General features: G+C 40.4%; 1 protein-coding gene across 1 annotated transcript; it reads right to left on the bottom strand.

The window, feature by feature from the left end:
- Window positions 1-614: 614 nt before the first annotated feature.
- Window positions 615-5,085, bottom strand: MRPL53 (mitochondrial ribosomal protein L53). Its single transcript, XM_031590933.2, has 3 exons — window positions 4,941-5,085; window positions 3,096-3,208; window positions 615-1,460 (listed from the first exon to the last, which is right to left on the bottom strand). The coding sequence occupies exons 1-3, from the start codon at window positions 5,027-5,029 to the stop codon at window positions 1,336-1,338; spliced, it is 327 nt and encodes a 108-aa protein (XP_031446793.1). The 5' UTR covers window positions 5,030-5,085; the 3' UTR covers window positions 615-1,335.
- Window positions 5,086-21,629: the final 16,544 nt, after the last annotated feature.

Genomic DNA, 21,629 nt, shown 5'->3' with positions numbered 1-21,629 from the left:
TACAGGGATGGGGCCACAGTGATAGGATAAGAGGTGACAGGCACAAGCTGACACCCAGAAGTATGGTTTTTCTGGTAACAAAGCACTGGCACACGTTGCCCAAAGGCTGTGGAGTCTTCTCCTTGGAGATCTCAAAAAGTCACTTGGACATGGTCATGAGTACCATGCTCTAATTTCAACAATGTGAGGAAGAAGCTGTGAAGACAGACCTTGACAGCACCTTCAGAAAGGACAGTGTCCGTTTATGAATCTTGGCAAAAGTAAAGTAACATTAGTTTTAGATACAGATTTTTGCCTTAAGTCTGTTGACAAATTCATGTTGGAAATGTATGTACTAGAATTTTATAAAATTTCAAGCAGCTGATTAACAATGTGTAGAATACCCCCCAATAGGACTGCACCTGCAGTTTTTCAGAATTGAAATTTAATGACTTTCATTAAGAAGTGAACTAGAACAGATGCACGTGAAATACATGTGCAGTTGACACTTTCACCAGCACAGCCTGAGGACAGATCAGCCCTCCCAAACCCAAAGTGCTCTGCAATACAGATGAGACACCTAAGCAAATAACAGGGTAGGACACAGGACTATAAACACCAAATAAAGCTCTCCCTTTGATCTTTATGAAACATTTAATGAAATCTCCCAAATGCGAGTGACAAAAATATTTCAAAACTGAACTTCAAAGATAGCTCTTTCCTCCAATTATCAAAAACACTAGCTTATGTTTTCCTTTGAGCTAAATTTTACTACTTTTATGCCCGATGAGTACCTCTACTGTGTGTTCACAATCCCATTACCTTGTTACTTTAATTGCTGAGCTAAATTTATGTTTGGCAAATATCACACTTTCTTGAATAACAGAGGAAGAAAATGGCAGGGACTTAGCAACAGATGTAGTATAAATTGAGTATCTGAAAATCTACTCTGTATCTGCAGGCTGCTGTTTCTCAGCTACATCAATGATGTATACTTTAAAATTCATTGGAAATAATGTCTAGAGACACCTGTCTTCTCTTCAGCACTTATTAATTTAATAACCAATGTGCAGTATTCATATTTATATGCAAAAATGTGACTTTAGTCCAACATGCAGATAAGAGGCTGCTGCATTCACGTATCTTAAGCCATTTTGATCCTCTGCCGCCATACAATTTGTTGATCCACTGTGTTTTCCTTTCAGGGAAGATGGTGAAGAACTTCAATAATTGATTCTGCTCCACATTAAACTGGTCAGTTTTTGGCCACCTCTCAGAATTTGTTGCATTGGAGAAAATCTCTCTTTGCAGCCTCTTGTTATAACAGATGCAAATGCAACACAGTTGTTCTGTTCCTCAGGGATTCTTCTTGCTTTTCTGTTCTGCCTTAAGCTCTTTTGCATTACATCTGGACCCCAGTGCTGTTAACATTTCAACTGTTGTCAGGTTGGCTCCTTTCATTATCAATCGCTCTCCATCAGCTGGAAAGGAAAGAAATTTTAAGAACTTACAAATGTTTTAAGTCACAATTACTTCTGTGTGCAGTTCTGGCTTGCATTTATAAATCCAAATACCCTGCTCATCTTGTCTGATTAGAAAGTACTCCACTTGTAAGAAATCCTATTATGGAACAAACAAATATATTAAACTGTAACTATTAACATCTAATCTTCATTTCTGTACTGCATTATCCAAAAATAAGAAACATTTCTCAAGATATATGTACGGTAAGAGCATATCGTTGATAAGAATAGCTCACACTATGCCTTCAAAGTCATTTAACAGAAGGCACAGAAGGCACTGGTAGGCATAATTTCCACACATGGATCGGAGTTTTAGCAACATGTCGTATATGGTCCATTTAACTCACTTCTTTAGCCAAAACAGTGAAATGGTTTATACAATCTGGTGGTTATAACGTTAAAAAGTAGCCAATACTTGGATTTGTAAATTCTTGGGGATAACAAAACAGAGAGGGAGCATTAGAAATTAAGGATGGAACCTAAGTTATTTTTTGATTTTTGCAAGACTTGCAAATATAAAATGTACTCAAGCCCATTTAATGCAGTACCATGCATGGCATCCATGTTCCAATCACACTTGCCAACTGGAAGGGCTGCAAACTCTTCCCTTGGAAAGTAATCAGCTCTTAGAAAGTGGAGTTCAGAGCTGTAGCTCTTGGCATTAGTGAAATAAATTGTTTTGCTTTACACTGTGAAAAACACTAAGCTTTACTGCTTAAGTTTTAATACATCACAGATACAGTCAAGGATGGGAAAAGAGGCATGAGAGAGGGAGAAACCTCTGTCAACACTGAAATAATTTGGCTTTCCTCAGCAAAACAAGTACATTCAGCACCCTCAACATTTCTACTGATTCATTAAACATAGAAAAGCTTAAAGAAAAGTAGTTAACAGGAAAAAATATAATAAAAACTTTAATGGGCTACGTGCCATACTGGACCATTACAGCACAGCAGGAAAGAAGATACAGCCCGAGAAAAGGACAAAATCAGATTACAGCCATCTGTTCACAGCCTTGAATCTGGGCTGCTTCCAGAACTGATGAAATTTCCACTATCAATTCCCTGCCTACTCGCTGGGTCTCCAAAGGAAACTAAGAAATTTGCTCTACATCAGTTGACCTCATTCTGTAAGTCCGTCTGCACATGTATGGTCTTATATGAGCAGTTCCTTCCAGCTACATAGCAAGTTACTCAGTTGCATAAAGAACTACAAGTATTAAACTTGTCTAATCTCAAGACAGATGTCTCCACCATAGAAAACAAACAAACAAACAAACAAAAATACAGAATGCCAGCAGATTCTTACATCAAAGCAGAGTTACACTTATTTTCCTGGAACTGACCTTGACTGCAAGGTTACACAAGTATCCCACTGCTAAAGTGGACTCAACTCTATACAACAGTTAGATCTGGTAAAGACTTGTATATGTACATGTTAGTGACTTCCTTTTTCCCTCCAAGCTGGGCAACATCCAGGTATGGAGGAGAATTAAAAAAAAAAAGATTAATCACAGCAAAAATTATCAGAGGAGACGCTGTAAAACCACAAACCTGGAAGGACTTCTTGTGAAGATTAAAAATGAACTCTTACCAAACATGACATCTACAAGTGGTTCAGATCCATCGTGTCTCACATCTGCAGACACTTCACAGTTCCTGTTAGTGGCTTGGATTCTTTTATGGTTTATACATTGGAGAAATGTTCTGAAAATACATTTTAAAACACACTGAGTGCACCGCATTTAGAAACTACAATAAATATAAGACAGATGCATCAAAAACATATTTGAATAGTTTGACATTGCTGAGTGACAAAAATATAAACAGAATAGGATTTATGTTCAATAATTTCAGACATGCACTTCTTATCAGGCAGCAATCCAGATGATTACTTACATTCTAATGGACTTCTTATATCCTAATATGTAAAAAGTATACCAAAGAATTTTGGAAAATTTCAGTGCATACCCTTTCTGAATTTCTCCAATGAGTTAATAATAAGAGTCAGCAAAGTAACTTTCATTTTTCTTTATACACTGCTTGCTTACACTGTTTTATTGTTTGGATTTGAGGCAGCATTTATTCATACATCTTCAGTAGATATGTGAAAAGCATACCATCCAGCTCACATTCTGGCAGTTTAAAGACATTCCAAGCTAAGCTGTGATAATAGTGCATTTCAAAAGTAGACATGTCTGAAAATCTATTGCAAAATGGCACTTTACAATCCTCTGGTGCAGAGTTTACATCCCTCAAGAAACATAATCACTTAGATTTCCTCAACAGACAATTACCAGGAATACTACCTCCCACTATCACCACTTGGATGAGGAACCGCAGCTTCTCATTTGAGGGGTCAGCAACTCTAAGAAGTACATCTCCGGGGACTGCTGGTAAAGCCAGATGCTCATGCTTATACAGAATACTCCAAGCCAGAAGGGCACCATAAGGATCACTGAGTCCAACCCCTGGTTCCACACACAAAAGTTTACATGGAGACGCTGAGGTCCTCTACAGAACTACACAAAACAAACACATCCTCCCTGGTATAAAAAAGACAGGGATCTCCTGGAAAGAGTCCAGCAGAGAGCCATGAAGATGGTAGAAGGGCCTGGAGCACCTCTCTTATCAAGGCTGAGTGACCTTGGGTCTGTTCAGCCTTGAAAAAAGAAGACTGACAGGAGATCTGATCAATGTCTGTAAATATCTTAAGTGCGGGAGTCAAAGGGACACGGCCAATCTCTTTTCAGTGGTCAGTGGGGACAGGACAAGGGGAAATGGCCATAAACTGGAGCACAGAAAGTTCCATATCAGTATGTGAAAGAACTTCTTCACAGTATGGGAGTTTGTGGACTCTCCTTCTCTGAAGATATTCAAGACCTGCTTGGATCCCTATTTGTGCTGTCTGCTGTAGGAAGCCTGCTCTGCAGGGGGGTTGGACTCCATGATCTCTGGAGGTCCTTTCCAGCCCCTACAACTCTGTGATTCTGTGATCCTGGTGACAGTTACCAGGAAAGCCCTTTCAGGACAGGAAAGCACTGTCTTCCCCATCACCCCAGAATGTAACAGTTCTGTCTGGATTAGACTTAAGATGAATAAATGCCAGCCTCCAAAGATGAAGATCACGGCAGCAGAGCAGCTGTGGAAGTCTAAGAAGGGCAGACTCCTCAAAGAGCGAGCAGAAGGCGCTGCCACCTGCCTGGCGGTACTTTTGCCTCTTGCAGCAGCAGCGCTGCCTCGGCTGACAGGGCGGCAGCCAGGCGCTGCTCCGCGGCCTTCATAGAAGCACAGCGGGGTTCGGGTGGGAAGGGACAGTAAAGATCATGTGGCTCCAACCCCGTCGTGCCGGCGGTAACACCCGGCAACCGAGTCCCGCTCCAGGCCGAGCACCGCTCGGCACGCAGCCGTAGGGCTGGGACACGCCGATGCCCCTCACCTGGTGCTCTCTACGTTGGACTCGAAGGGACAGAAGCGGACTACGATACTCTTCACGGGCCGCAGCACCACACGGATCCGGGACGCCATCTTCTTTCCGCCCCAGCACTACGAGTCCCGGCAGCCCCTCGCAGCGGCGGGGCGGGCGCTGGCGGCCGCGTGCCCCGGAGCCGCCTGGGAAATGGAGTCCGCGGGGGACGGCGGCCATGTTCTCTGCGCCGGGCTGGGCTGCCGGCGTTTGTAACGAACTGCTGCTAAGCAGCGTTGGGTTTTACGTGTTGCAGATAGCGGCCGGCTGCTCTGCCTCTGTGCAGTCACGCTTTGATTGCGGTTGCGTTTGTTCTGGTAATATTCCTTGTTTGGAACTTCCCGATTGGAGTTGGTGTCTTGATATCATCACTATCATACCTGTGATCCTCTCAGGATACTGAAAAGAGAAAAAGGAGAAGAAAAAAAAAAAAAAAGGAAAAAAGGTACACAGAAAGAGGCAATGTTTTTGGTTAGAATAGTAGCTGCGGTTAGAAAAAAAAAAAGAAAATATTTGGACATAAAATGCCCAGAAAAGAACTCTGGCCCTTGTGCCGCATAGGGCTGCGTGCTGTATCTGGGTATGGAATGAAGCTGGCGGGAAGCAGTCTGTCCAGCCTATCTCACCCCTAACGTGAGGAGCTGGGCTGCTGAGCAAGTCTGCGTTTGGCTGTCTTCATGTTAATTCTGTCCCCATCTGAGGTTGGATGGGGCCCTGGGCAGCCTGGTCCAGTATTAGATATGGAGGTTGGTGGCCATGCATGTGGCAGGGGGGTTGGAGCTTCGTGATCCTTGCGGTCCCTTCCAACCCAAGCCTTTCTATGATTTTTTGATGACTGAAAAAATGAGGATATGAACAAGGGTAGGTATAAGGGATAATAAGGATATGAGTGAGGATAAGTATAAGGGGTAGCCAGTATGACCAAGGATCATTTAGAGGCAGTATTTTCCAATGTATCAACCCAAATAGAGGCTTGCTGTAAAAGGCAATGTTATTGGAAGGGAACACATTTGATAAGACGGGTTGGGTTCAGCAGTTGCATACCTAATCCTTGAACAAAGGTTTTCGGATATTCGTGTGGCTGCTGCAAGCAATATATTTTCCGCTAGATGGCAGAAACCTCCTTGATAAATGGTTACAAGGTCTGTCACTTTGTTCAGCTCAGCACTATGGAGAGCTTACTAAGGATTAGGGATAGGATGGAAGGAGCACAGTAGTAATGGCATTTGAGCACGTTGAGAATTTGTGCTTAGTATTCACTACAGACTTATGTTTCCAATGTGCGTTAAACATCTGGCATCCTTTGTAAAGGGTGACCTATTCATAGAGCTTATCTTTGTTTTTTGAGCGGCCTCCGTTACATATTTTTTAATTACACAGCTACTCTTCACTGATATTTATTCAATAGAAATTAAACAGCAAAACTAAACTTAGAAGTGTTGATACGGTTTTAATGTTTTTGTTCTCTTCCACACACACCTTTCCCTCCCCACCAAATACATTACTCTTTCCATTGTGAAAAACAATACATTTCTGTGAGATGTCTTTTGAAAGAATCCTCTGTAACCGATAAGTGGCTGATGTAAATAGAATTTTTCCTGAGTAAGGTATCAGATTTAGGACCAGGTAAATTGAATAGTTTATACTTAGGAGGCAAAAGTAACTTACAAAATCTCAAAATATGTTTAGATATCATAACACAAAGAGCTTGATTTATTCAATTTAAAAATCTGTACCAAAATTTCCATCAGCTTCTGTGATAGCACTGAAAAACAGCAAAGGAATGAGGATGAGAAAATGATCACTGTTTTTTCCAGGAATCCCACTCTACTCACTGGTTCTACTGTGACACTTAATGGCTTCAAAGTAGACATGAAAAAATATTTTATATTTCTTCCTATTGCATTTTGATAGCAATTTCATGTAGAATTTTTAAATTGTGCTGCACAGTTAAACAAAGTTAAACAAAGAGATGATGCTATTTTCCACACTCAGATCAGTTAACTTCTTAATATTTACTGCCAGCAGTAACAGTTACATCTTTCCTCTTAAGCCATCTGTTTAGAAAAAAACTGAATACCATTTCAACTTTTCTCCCATTCCTGGAGGCGTTCAAAGCCAGGTTGGATGGGGCACAGGGCGGCCTGATCTGGTGGGGGGCAGCCCTGCCCACAGAATCATAGAATGGCCTGGATTGAAATGGACCACAACAATCATCTAGTTTCAGCCCCCTGCTATGTGCAGGGTCACCAACCAGCAGACCAGGCTGCCCAGAGCCACATCCAGCCTGGCCTTGAATGCCTCCAGAGATGGGGCATCCACAGCCTCCTGTTCCAGTGCGTTACCACCCTCTGTGTGAAAAATTTCCTCCTAACATCTAACCTAAACCTCCCCTGTCTCAGTTTAAAGCCATTCCCCCTTGTCCTACCACTATCCACCCTTGTAAACAGCCGTTCCCCCTCCTGTTTATATGCTCCCTTCAAGTTCTGGAAGGCCACAATGAGGTCTCCCCGGAGCCTTCTCTTCTCCAACCTAAACAAGCCCAGTTCCCTCAAACTTTCCTCATAGGAGAGGTTGAGAGGTTCTGCAGCCCTCTGATCATCTTAGTGGCCCTCCTCTGGACCCACTCCAAGAGCTCCACATCCTTCCTGTGCTGGGGGCCCCAGGCTTGGATGCAGTACTGCAGATGGGGCCTCACAAGAGCTGAGTAGAGGGGGACAATCACCTCCCTCTCCCTGCTGGCCACCCCTTTTTTAAAGCTGCCCAGAACGCAGTTGGCTGCAAGCGCACACTGCTGGCTTCTGTCCAGCTTCTCATCCACCAGGACCCCCAAGTCCTTCTCCTCAGAGCTGCTCTCAAGAAGATCTTTGCCCAGTTTGTATAAATACCTGGGATTGCCCCGACTCAAGTGCAGGACCCTGCAGTTGGCCTTATTGAACCTCATTAGCAGGGGACTGAAATTTGATGATCTGTAAGGTCCGTTCCAACCCAAGTGGTTCTATGATTCTATAATTTTTAGACTAATTTTTATTTTTTTTAAGACTGAGATAGGCTTAATCATGAAAGAACAAGTATCTAGGAACTCAAAGGCTTTGTATTGTTTTCTTGAGAGAATAAAATGTGTCTGTGCATAGAAACCAAGTGGCGATGGATCCTTCCTTACATGTTGACGAGCATAATTTCTCCATACAGTCCAGAAGCAGTAATTTTCACTTATGGTAATTCTGCTGAAAGAGTGCTAAATTAGATAGATAGCCTGCAAGGTGACACAGCTATTAAAAAGAACACAATTTCTTCATCTGCCTTTAAGCCCAGGTGGTACTAAACACAAGTATGTCTGACTACCCTCAATTTACAGGAGTGTAATTCAAGCTGACCTCTGCAGCAAAATATTTTTATGCCTTTTCAGAAAAACTCATGATTTATCCCTGAAAGACCTTGGATTAGTACATCCAACTCAAGCAAGTAATCTGGGAATTCTCAAATGCCCACATTTGAGACTGGTCTCCAGGGATGTGCTTTGGAAACTGGTTGATTCATGATTCCGGTACCCAGTGATAATCATACACATTCCCAAAGCAGAGTAACATGAAGAGGAATAAAATATATTATCTCTATTTTAGTATTCCTTTCACTAGGTTAATCTTTCTTATTATAAATGCTGCCTCATCCCAAGTCTACAGACTTTCATGTCATTAGTTTCACAGAAGTGTAGTCATGAGTCCGTAGATGATTTACACATAGGCACAATATATAGCAAGGAAAAAATGCAGCTACCTTTTATATTTTAATTATGAAGATGTTCAGGAAAAGGCCATCATATTAATTAATTGGTCAGTTTTCATGTTTTCTCATTAATCTTTGCAGTTCCTTTAGATCCAGGGAGGATTCTTTACTTACCACTTCCCTTTTCTGTAATGTTTTCTGACTATAGAAAGGTTAACATTTCAGATGTCTTGGACTCTAATGTCTAATGTCTCTGTAGTTCGGGTATGTCTAGTTTTTAGCATCTTGACTAGGGCTTTTGATTGCTCTTCAGTTTATTTCTTCCCTTAAAATCTGGTGTCTTTCAGATTCTCATCCGAAACGTTGCATGACAGGGGGTTCTCAAGACTTATTTGCAGATATGGCATTACACCACCATGCACTTATTGGTTCTGGAGTCCATTATCTATGCTATCTCTCAGCTGATTCCTTCCTTTGCAACTTTATCCTTTTTTCTTTCTACTGAGTCTCACAAATATTGATAGGTGTGGTAGTTAGCAATCAGCAGTTCGTGTCCACACATCTAGCTGTAACATCGTGTAGTCTACGAGTAAAATGTAATGCTGCTTTTAGGGCAGTAGCCACTGCTAAGGAGAGGTGAGCCAACACAAATCTGGCAACATGCCTGTTCTGTATGAAGGTGATGCTTCCACACAGCCAACCAGCAGAGGCCCTTTGAGGAGGACAAAGTACTGGGGCTGACAGTAAAAATGAGCTCTCTCTGGAAGCAGAAAAACACTCTGGCATCATGAAGCATATCCTTGCAAGAGCTACAGGCAGAGAAGGTCAAGATCACAAAGGGTTTGTAGGAAGTCATTATAAAATAGTAGTGCCGTGCTGAAGGACGTTGGGATAAATCCTCTGCTGTACTGGAGAAGCACTGCTTATTGTATTGAGTCATAAAAATATAAACCAGACTGTGTTTTCTGCCTTGGTTTGTTTCTTCCTTCAAACCAAATATTCTTACTTGCCATTTACTCTTATTTTTCCCCAAAGAGAAGAACTCACAGAGCTACTTTATACCTCTGAAAACCGTGGAAGTTAAACATAGTTCTGTACTAATAATACTACTGAATTTATATTCCATTTATAAAGCAACTAACAGTTGAATGCTGTTAATGTCGTTTTCAGAAATAAACTCAACTTGCAAAAATGCTGCTTATGATGAGCTTGGTTTATAGTTCATTCTGAAATAGTAACTCTGCATATCAGCTAAGGAAAGCTTTTACAGGAGTGAATAAACAGATTCCCTGGTTGCTCTTTACTCCTCTGCAAACATGCATTTCTATTGCCTGAGGCTACCAATTGCCAGCAGAAATGTTTGCTAAAATAATACGCAGTATTTATCAGGCTAAGAACATACTGTGCTGGTTCCTGGCTTTTGTAACTTAATTTCTTGATAATAACTACATCTTCATACAAGGCAGAACAAAAGCTTTACTTCATCTGTTTTTCTTCTCTGTCTAATAAGTACTACATTGAATTTGTGCACATATCATTTGGATTTTTATGCTGATTTAAAATATGCAGTTTCTTCCTGCAAATAAAACTCATTATCATAATAGTGCAAGGCACAGAGATGAGCTGAGCTGAGTGGCAAGCACCCAAGGTTAGCACCCAAGACCTTGAGGTCTGGAACCGCATGGAACTCCAGGTGGATGAAATGTGCATATTTTGACTGTAAAGGTCTATACACAGAAGTGACCCACAGACACAGCCTCATTTGAGAGACATACTTTTAGCAGAAACTTTGTTGTAATTTAAGAGAGAAAAGCTTACAGAAGGGCCCTCACTGCAGAATTTGGAGAAGCAGTTACATGATTTTTGACCTATGTTTTCAAGTGCTTCCTGAAAGTTTGCCTGTTCTTTGGATAACTTATTACAAATTGTGTGGAGCTCAGCAGTATTGACATTTGGACCTCTCTTCTAAGGGTATGCTTTAGTGTTCTGAATACTGTAAGCAAAGCAGTTTGTTTTCCCTGTGTTCTGCTAAGAATAGCTGTGCCTGTAGATTGATGTCTAAGGCTATTAGTATTGTCAGCAAACTGTACCAATACTGCTCAATTGAACCTGGTGACTAGCCAAAAGAGTCTTTCTATACACTTCAATTCTTTCCATGGCAGGAACTTTCATCTGATATTCTTGAGATTATTTATGTATCGGTTTTTACCTCTATTTTTATACACTCCAGGAAGATAACTAGACATTACCCACAAGAACTATAGATTACAGTATAGAATACTCTCTTAACACAGATAGAATTTCAGGCATTAAGTGCCTAGTTAGAAGACATAAGGGAAGTAGATAAAAAATAGAGCATTTTTATCTACCAATTTTCTGTACCTAGTTTCATTTTATTTTATCTAGTAATTACCATGAATTATCTGTGACTCTAGAGTGTCACTCTAGGGAATTTTTCCACCTATGTCATTAGAAGACCATATTACTTATTACTTATTTCATATCAACCATGCAATAAGCTACTAAATTCAATAATGTAATGCCAGTATAAAGCTAGTTTCCATGTTTGAGAGTCCATAATAAAAATATGCTGTATTTTAAATCTAAATATACCAATTTTCTGAATGAAATCCTTCACGTGAAGCTCATTCTGTCTTTGCAGTTTTGTGTTCACTTATGAAGAAACTGAAACAAACCCCCTAGCAACTGGATCATGAATATGTTGTCTGATATTGGATTAGAATAACAGACATGTATGTGTGGCTAAAAACCTGCACAGCACAGGAAAAGTATGATTCTGTTGGTTTCACACAAGAATTTGAGATGCAGTGCAGTCAATGATAAGCACAGACAGTGGAGCAATTAGTAGGATACAGATCTGAGCCATTTTAGTGTATTTGTTAGGTGATTATAATAATAGTGTGATAATCACATTATTCTGTACTAAATGAAGTTAGCACATCAGGAGATAGAAGAGAACAAATAACACAGGAGTTGTTACAGATAGAGAAAGTATACTGTATAAACAGCAGGCAGAAGATGACAATTTAGACAGGTATTCCCAGGGAAATAATACTAAACAGATGAAATTAGTAACATGAAATGCCACATTAATAGCAGAACCGGCAAATTTTGCTTAAGTGAATTTTACCAGTTAATAAATAAATAAAGCAAATATCATTTCTTAAAGTGGTGGTTTTCCACCTTTGGACCCTTAGTGATCTGTGCAGGATTTGTAGTGGGCTCATGAAGGATTGTTGTCAGCAGTACCAACTACTGCAGGTAGGCTTCCAGTCAGGATCAAGGAGGCTCAGTCTGCACTGGAGAATTGTGAGGATCCACAGATGAAAAAAAGATCAATCACCACCATCAGTGTCAGTGGTCACGGTTCAACTCTGATGATATGAGATAGCAGAGTGTTGGTTATTAGGTTAATTCTACATTTTTTTCTAAAACATTTCTAATGTTTTAATAATACCACAAATTCTTCCCTGTATCACACCTAGCCCACTCCTACATGCACAAGGTTTTGTGCAGGTTCTCTGCTGTCCAAACTGATTGGAATGGTGCTCTTGCCTTGCTTAATCTGAAATGAGCACACAGTTGGAGAACAGCAGTAGTGCACAGCAGAAAGGAAACTGCCCGTGGGGTCTCCCAAGATACATTTATGGCAGCAGACAGCTCCTGTGGAATGCTTGCAGTGAGCCAGGTCTCCGTCACGTTGCCTGAGACTCCTTTTGTTTGGCTTTTATGTATTTGTAATTAAGCAGAGAAGTTCAGCTCCAAGGCAGAATTTAATCTCCCAGTCTCATACAAATGTGTATAGACTATTTCATTTATTGATTTGGGCTGTTTGGTAGTGATATATGTAAGTTCTAAATCCTCCATGCTGCTCATTTTCTTAATGAGCTTCTTCTGCCTCACCTCTCCTGGGGCTTTCAGGACATCGTCAATACGTATAAACTTTACAGTTGTGACAGGAAGTTTCACCTCATTAAAGTACTTCACTTGTGGAGATTTCTTTATTCCCCTTTGTGATTTGTGTCCACCATTTCTGACCTTTAATATCAGTGTTGACTCACCAATGTGTTGGGGGCCCCTGGGAAGTGTAATCACATCTGTCACATGACATACACGGCGATTTTTGCTTTATGTTACATACCTTCCTTTTCCCAGTCAGTGTTCTCCACTGTTTAGATTCTCATTGCAATAGTGCAATGAGTCATAAAACCTTTTTCTCAAAGATGCTTTATATTCTTTATATTGCTTTCAGATATACCACATTTTTTTGCACCATGCTTATATCAATAATGCATTTTTATTTCTCTCTAATTGTGTGGTTCCCTCAGTTATCTTCAGGAATACCACAGCTGTCATTTCTTTCACTGTTTTTATCATACCTGTGGTCCTGACTGCACCATGATCCCTAGGTTTCACAAACCCAGGTTATGACTTACCCTCTTTGTCCCTCTTAGATCACTCCAAAGGCTTAAAGGAGTCAGAAAATAAAAATACACGTGAAGGAACAGTTACCCAGCTGCTGTCCTCCCCTAGACATGTGAGGAGGGCAAGCTGAAATGAGCTTCACAAAGGCAGATGGGTCCTGGAAGAAGTTGTTGTCAAAGAAATGCTAATTTAAACCATTCTCCTTTCTCTGTGTTGCTAAAATTTCATTTCACAAAGAGATGGTTGGTCAGGATTGTGATCCTAATCAGAAACTTGCTGAAGCCACCAACAAATTAACTAAAACTGCTAATTTTTGAGTGATACCACACACCCTTGCAGGCCATAAAATAGCTCTTTCTGTCAACCTGAGATTTAAATCTACATGTAACTGGCTTCCCATCCCCTAGAGTGATCAATTTATAGGAGAAAAATGAGGAAGCTATCTGAAGAGAAGTTCCATGGCAATGACAAGGTCGTTTATGTATTTACAAAAATTTTCCATTAGGTAAAGTAGGCAAATTTGAAGTTTTAGTCTGCTTTCATAGGTGCAATTTTCCATAGGATTCACCCAGCAACAAAAGTATGCATGAGAATACAAGCTGTTTAGGTGTGATGTAGTATCAATTCCTCTCTCACTGTCAATACATTAATGAGATTGCTCTTCCCCTTTGGGAGCCTGATGTGGTCCTGCAGCACTGCTCGGCCCCTCCTTGAAAACCCAGCTGAAAAGGCTGATGGCCACTTTCCCTTGCTCTACTTTCACGTAGAGGAAATGAGAAATGTTCCAGAGAAATACCAGATGTATTCAGCTGAAAAAAAAAAAGAAAAAGAAAAAGGAAAAGGAAAAGAAAAAGAAAAAGAAAAAGAAAAAGAAAAAGAAAAAGAAAAAGAAAAAGAAAAAGAAAAAGAAAAAGAAAAAGAAAAAGGAAAAGGAAAAGGAAAAGGAAAAGGAAAAGAAAAAAAAAAAAGAAAAAGAAAAAGAAAAGGAAAAAGAAAAGGAAAAAGAAAAGGAAAAAGAAAACATTTTTTAAGATGACATTCAGTAAAGAGATGTCTCAATTAAATTAAATATTCTTTAAAGCCTTTAAATATTGCATCAGTTGCACTATCAAAACATAGAAGTAAGTTGCTTGGAAACTGCTGACTAATGGTAAAGGTAACACTAGCAAAGGAAAGGATGGCACTGTTGGGGTGCAAGCCCTGTGCTCATTTGGAGTCAATGATTAGCTGGCATTACATTTATCCAGGTGACATTGCTTCCAAAGTTTTGTTGCAATTTCTGAATACAACTAAATAAAAGCTCTTTAATGCAAGGATAGCAATCTAACTAATACCAAATTAGCATGAATTCCTCAAAAAGTGTCAAAGAAATAATGGCAGTGCCAGACTGTGCCAACATTATGTGGAGCTCACTCACACTTTCAGCTAGACAAGTCAGATGAGATTTTCTTTAATGGATTTTCCCAGAAAGCATTTTCTCAAACTACAGATGAACAAGCAGAGATTTTTTTCTTGTATATTTCACAATGGCATTTTTCTGCCCCGTAAATGTGAGATTCCAATTGAAGTAGCAGAGCATGTAATGCTGGCAATAGAAGCAGGTAATGTGAAATTCATACCTCACACCTGCTTTTCTTTGCCGCTTGAGCTGTGCCAAAATGCTACTCTCTTGTTGGAAGCTAAGCAAATATCAGATGCCTTTCATTTCTCTGACATGTGTGCCACATGGCACGATGTACTCCAAATCTTATTTGCATTTGAAGAAGAAAGAATCAGTCTTTTGTGTGCTTTTCTTGCAGTCATTACTGTTGCAAAGCTATGTCTTTCCTGGCAGGTAAAGATCATCTAATTGGCCCTGTCCATCCAAGTTTGTTTTTTCTATATTATCATCCTGTCTGCAAGATTTGTGTTACCCTGATTTCTTTTCTCATTGTTATAAACATGTCTGATGAATTTAAGCAACTGTAAGGTAAAAGACACCCCACTACATTTTTGATGCCTTTCTGCTGTTTTTCCCGGGTGTGGGTTTTTTTTTTTTTCTTTTGGAGAACATTGTCCTCCAGAACTCCAGAGAGTCTGGTGACTTATGAGTGTGGCAAGCTCCTTGTGGCCAGTTCTATGTACTTAGAGGGCCCAGGATTTCCCTGCTGTCTCCTGCCTTCCCTGTGCTTTGAAACTATGGATGGTCTGGAAGCATTACTGGCTGTTCTGCTGATCTGAAGTTTCTTTGGTGGAAGACGAGGAATGATCATTGGAGAAAACTTGTTGGCCACAGCGACATCCACCACTCTGCCTTTGTTTTTAAAGAAAGCATTGTCTCTTTCTGCTTAATTTGAGCAAATTCAAAAGGACCCAATAGAAAAAAAAAAAAGAAGTGTCAGAGAGCTCCACTCCTGTCTAGGATTCAACTGTCTGTACATGGGAGCTTAGTGTTATTTTAGACAGAGGGCGCGTCCTGCCTGGTCTAGAACAGAAGGTGTGGATCTTCCCTTAAGTACCCTGTTGTGTCTGCCAGCCCATGTAGATGAGCTGGATATCCCAAAGTACCTCCAAAGGATATCTTAAGGGCACTTACATTACTGGATTCTGAAAGAATAGCAAATATTGTAATTTAATGGGAGGGGAGAATAAATTTTGACTGATCTTGCAAGAATTGCATCTCTCTTCTGTAAGGTTTTTACAACATAACCTCCTGGTAAGAGGAAGCCAAACAGAATTCAGTCTCCTTGTATTCCTGTTTGCCAAGAGCTACAAAAGAGGAAACAAGATAATATTTCTAATTTTTTATGTATTTTTCCATCTTTTTTTTGAGCATACAGTTGATTCATGAGTAGAGATCAACACACACAATGATTAAAAAAAGGGGGAGAGAACATGTATTAGTGTTGTTATGACAAGTCAGGAAAAAACTGATAGTTTACTTGTGACATATTCTCCTTGATAGGAGAAAGAAAGGTCAGTGATAAATAATTTCAATTGAAGAATGCAGCTAGATTTGGAGGATTTTCTGGCAATGCAATTTTCTTCTTTCTGCCCCAAGCTATCAAGGAGAATGAAAGTAAACAAATGGCAGCAGCCTGTGAGACGTCAGTGAAGATAGTCACTGACAAGTCAACCTCACTGCTAATTTCCTTCATCTTAGCTGTGAGATGAGGTCAGGATAGCTGAACACAGTGTCAGCCATGCCAGCAAATGACTTAGTTTCCCACATAGCTCACCTGCCATGCCTTCCCAATTAAACAGATGATCTGTTAGTCCTTTCTTGTCTACCTGGATGAATTTTGTGTGCGTTTCTTAGGAACACAACAAATCTGATATTGCCTATTGCAGTGATAGTAGCGGACTATGTGGAGCATAGGGAGAAGAATCCTATCTTTCTAGCTTAGACTACTCCCAGAAAAATTTTGGTATTGCTGGTTGTCCAAAAAAAAAAAAAAAAAAGCCAAAATTTTGGATCAAAGGTGCTGAAATGCTCTCATGAGCCTGGGAAGTGCAGCCCTGCCCTGGGGTGGCAGCTTTGAACCAGAGTGAAAAAACTCCAGTGCTAAAGCATGTGACCATATTTGCAGCTTATGCAGTTTACACAGCCTTCTTCATTCAGCAATTATCTAGAGGGTTTTTGTGGTTATAACAAAGGGGCTTTTGTGCTCTTTGGATTGAGCTGAACTATCAGATAATTTGATAAATCACTCGAAGCAGAAAAATTATGTTTTTCCCACTGTACAGTGCACTGTAAGAAAAATAATTTTTTTACCAGGGAATTTTTAACATTAATATGCTCAAATGAATGTTCCTTACATAATTACAGGCATCACTCTCAGGGTACTTAAATTTGGATCATTTCAATGACTACGCCAGCTGTTTGGAAGCATTGTGCAATGGCCTCACAAAGACAGGAAAATAACATCAGCTTTGCTTTTCTCCAAAAAATATATTCTACACTTGAAACTATTGTTAATTACCATTTCTTGCACTAGCAGGCTGACAGGTAAGGTTCAGCATAAAAATAAGGGTTAAACATTGAAATAAATTTGGAGGACCTTATATGAAATAAAAAGCCATGTTGCAAGGGACACACAGAACAGAAAGTTTTCACTGGTTCTTCATCAGTCTCTAGAATTAGAGTGGCTGTGATGGTGTATCAGTACTGCCAGGGGGGAATGAAAAGAGAATTTCCTTTAGACAGAGGTAAAATACATGATTTTAATCTTTCCAGTCCCATAATAAAAACATTAACAGATTGATCTGTTCAGGTGGAAGTCGTCTGAAGGAACCCAAGTGGCTTGAGCTGGATGTAATTGTCTATTTTCTGTTCACAGAATGTACATAATTCCTTAAATTTATGTGACAAGGATTTTTATACTGAACAGTTGAAATTTAAGTGATAAGATTTTGTTGTAATTGATCAGATTTGTCCTAAGGCATTCCCTGGCCGAATGACTATGTATAACTGCAAAATTTCTTTTACATCTACGCTTTTCCCAACAGCTTTGAAATACACCCTCTGAACCTCACTGTCAGCCTGACAGATGTTGTTGGGGCTTTGTTGAAAGCCTCACAGGAAGAAAACATAAAAGCAGGCTTAAAAGTATAAATGGTTTAAAAACAGGATTAGAAAAAATCACGAAGAACAGTTTTATCATATGCTGTTAAGTACAGCAGCTCTGCTGCATTTCAGTTCCCTAAGCCTTTGACTACAAGAACATAGTTCAGGAAACAAGTCCTTCAGTATTGGTTGCTTCCTTCTACTACTCCCTTATATCCAAAAGTAATGCCTCCTATTTTATTCTGTTGGCCCACACCATTAGATGCAGATGTTGGTGGTGTAGCAGGAGGGGTTGAACCTTCCCACAATATTCCATTCCATGTTGTGCCGGATGGCAGCAGAGGGGCACTCTGACAACGAGGTCTGACATGGAAGTGCGAATGAAGCAAATGAGTGTCATTGAACTCATCCATGTGGAAAAAAATTGTACCCATTAGTATTCATTGATGCTTGCTGAATGCTTATGGAGGCCAAACAGTGGATGTGAGAACTGTGAAGTGGTGGGTGGTGTATTTCAGCAGTGGTGGCAGTGATGTGAAAGACAAGGGGTGAGCCTTCTGGATTTCCTGGAACCTGAACAAACAATCAACTCTGACTGCTACATCACGATGCTGATTGAACTGAAGGTCCAAGCTTCCAGATTCAGGCCAGAGAAGAAGACAACCTTGCTCTTGCGACATGGGAACACCAGGCCTCATGCCCGTTTGAAGACTGTGCAGCACATTGCCAATTTTGGCTGGAATGTCCCACAGCACTCATTGTACAGTCCAGATTTGGCACCTTCTGACTTCCATCTGTTTGGGCCGATGAAAGAAGGACTGTATGGGCAATGTTTCCTAGCAATGCTGTCATAGCAGCTGTGAAACAGTGGATCAACTCTGATGGTGCAAATTTTTATGAGCACAGAATGCAGGCTTTTGTTCATCAGTGGTGAAAATGCATAGCTAATGATGGTGACTGTGTTGAAAAATAGTGTTTAGTTGCTGAGAATTTGCTCTATCAAACAGTGTTATTGTGCTCATTATATCTGTTGTAGTTTTCTGTGGAAATAAATAAGAGGCATTACTTTCAGAGTAACATAGGTATTGTCTTCTGGACAGACAAAAACAAGATGCAGAGAGGTTCAAACAACAGGAGATAAAAACAACTCAAAAGCACAATTAGGGGGGGCTGCAGTACTTCTGTGCCAGGCTTTAAGCACATACTCAGTATCTTCTCATGCAGGAGCTTTTTGGTGGGACTGAATTAAGGCCCCGCTGGGACCATGGGGGCTGCGAAGGGCAGAATCCACGTGTGATCTGGACAATAATACAACACTAATTGGCAGATGTTAGCATTAGAGCAACAGTAATAAAGTAAAGATGATTTTGTTATTCCTCTGTACAGACACAGCCTTTCTGCTGTGCAATTATCTGGAGAAAATGCCCAAAACTAAATAAATCTCTGTGTCAGGGCAGTTCAGTACTCCAAGGCTCTATTCTTTTGGCCACTCTCCTGTAAATCTAGCTTAATCCTGTATGTATTAAAGGAGTTCCTCCTGAGTTAAAGTAGTATGGATTACAGCAAAACCTACACCTACCTTTTCCCTCTGGTTATATGATGCATTTTGGACTTGATTTGTGGTTTTGAGCAAGTGACTTAGTGCTGAAGAAATCTATCCATTTGTGAGATGTGTAACAATATTGTTCGCAGCCTAAATAGTGAGAATCAGGCCCCACCATGGCACTTGAAGGTCTTGGCTCTAGATCTTTGCCTCGTATTTTATTGCCATCTGCATGAGAACCAAGCAATGCAGATTTGCCTCGGTTTCTGACAGATTGGATTGGTGATTTTTTTGTTAGTAGTCCTTCACGGAGCAAGGCTAATGATATTGATTTCCAGGGGATTCTCCCATGCTCAAGAAGATTTAAAAATATCTACCCAAGTATGTTCTGCACTGCCACAGGGACATAATTTAGAGTTAAAGTAGTATGGTTAGATCATGGTTGGACTCGATGATCTTTAAGGCCTTTTCCAACCTGAGCAATTCTACAATTCTATGATTCTTTGCATGGGCTCCCTAGCATTAGTTATATTCTTCATGTTTCAGTCATTCCTGTAAGAAGGTTAAGAGCTGCCCATTTCTTTCCATGAAACTTGCTCAGATTTAAACCACTAGCTTTCTGTCAACTGTACTTCCAGCTGGACACCAGACACTGAAGAGATTTAGATCAGGTGTCAGAGAGAACTTCTTCACAGACAGGATGAGTAGGCACTGGAACAGACTGCCTGGGGAGGTGGTAGTGTTGCCATCCCTGGGGGTATTTAAGAGACGTATGGATTAGGGATAAGGGTTTGTAGTGTACTTAGTAGTATTAGGTGATGATTGAACTTAATGATCTCAGTAGTATTCTCGAACCTAAATGATTCCATGACTCTTTAGGAGGAAGTTTTTCACACAGAGGGTGGTGACACACTGGAACATGTTGCCCAAGGAGGCTGTGGATGCCCCATCCCCGGAGGCATTCAGGGCCAAGCTGGATGTGGCTCTGGGCAGCCTGGTCTGGTGGTTGGTGACCCTGCACATAGCAGGGGGGTTGAAACTAAATGGTCTTTGAGGTCTTTTTCAACCCAGGCCATTCTGTGATTCTATAATTCTAAGTATTCAAAATGAAAAGATGGGGAATTACTGTTTGAGAGACTCCACATGAAGACAAGAGGAACAACAGAACCCTGCTTCCAAATGAGGGCAAGTTGAAAATGTCACCAAATAAGAACTTCAGTTGGCTACTGTATGTAAGCACAAGAGCTACCACAAAAATTTCAAGAAGCGACCACAGGCCAGACACTTCCTATGTCGATGTTAATGAGAGATGCCATAAAACTTCATGTCTGCAGAATCTTCCCCTTCCTTATCTGCTTTAGAAAACAATGATTTAGTGCATAGTAATTTATATCTGAATGAAGGGGAAAAGCTTTTACAGGCTTAAAGCTGTGTGGAAGCTGGCATGCATTACAGCTTTGACATGTGCTGGAGGTACAATCAGAAAAAAAAAAATCTTTGAATGAAATTTGAATTCTTGAGTATTGGATGTCAACCAGGATTTGAAAATACAGCTTGCTGAGACTTTACAGGCCTGCTAATTAGACTTCTGGTTTCTCCAGAGCAGCCTAAAGAATGATTTGACAGCATAATATGAGTAAAATAAAACTATTTCTAGAACAACAGAGCAGTGAAACAAGATTTATTGATACACAAAACACACATTTTTGTACAATTTTGACATAAACTGTTTATTTATCATATACATTTAGAATGAGAAAATTAGTTTACATAGTCATTTGTTGTACAGATGATTGTGTGACACAGATCTATCCATTAGTAAAAAGACTGCTATAGAGATTGAGGCGCTCTTCTGCTTTGTCCTAAATTGCCTTTACAGTATCTGAATAGCCACTCTTACAGTAATAAAAGCATTCAGTACCACGAGTATTTTCAAACATCAGCAGTAAGAAGAGCCCCTTCTCCTATAAGCTCTAAATTTCATATACAAAAAGGTGAAATCCCATTCAAATCACTGGGACTTCTGTAACTCAGCACTCAGCTTTACCGCACCAGCTGTCTTAACGCACATTCTCCCCAACTGCCTGAATAAATGATGCCACGGTATAGCAAAAGCCCACTCACAAGAAAAAATCACTGGGATAATACAATAGGCCCTTCACAAGGGCTCCTTCTGCACTTTTCGAAGTCAGTCATAACCCAGCTGTTACCGTCTGCTGGAAAGAGCTCTTGGCAGGAGACACGTTACAAAAGTCTGCCAAGCACCAGCCCCTTGACAAAGCGGCACATTCGTTCCTCACAGGCTGAGTCGCCTTCAGAGATGCAGAGTTCACAGACCTGGGGACAGCTGCAGCAGTACCTGCTGACCTCGTATCTCCAGGTAGCTGTTTGAAGGAAGAAG

The sequence above is a fragment of the Phasianus colchicus genome, chromosome 3 (genome assembly GCF_987193195.1).
Source record: "Phasianus colchicus chromosome 3, bPhaCol1.hap1.1, whole genome shotgun sequence".
Classification (NCBI taxonomy): domain Eukaryota; kingdom Metazoa; phylum Chordata; class Aves; order Galliformes; family Phasianidae; genus Phasianus; species Phasianus colchicus.
Note: the sequence above shows the minus strand (reverse complement) of the source record. Positions and strands in the feature narration are given on the sequence as shown.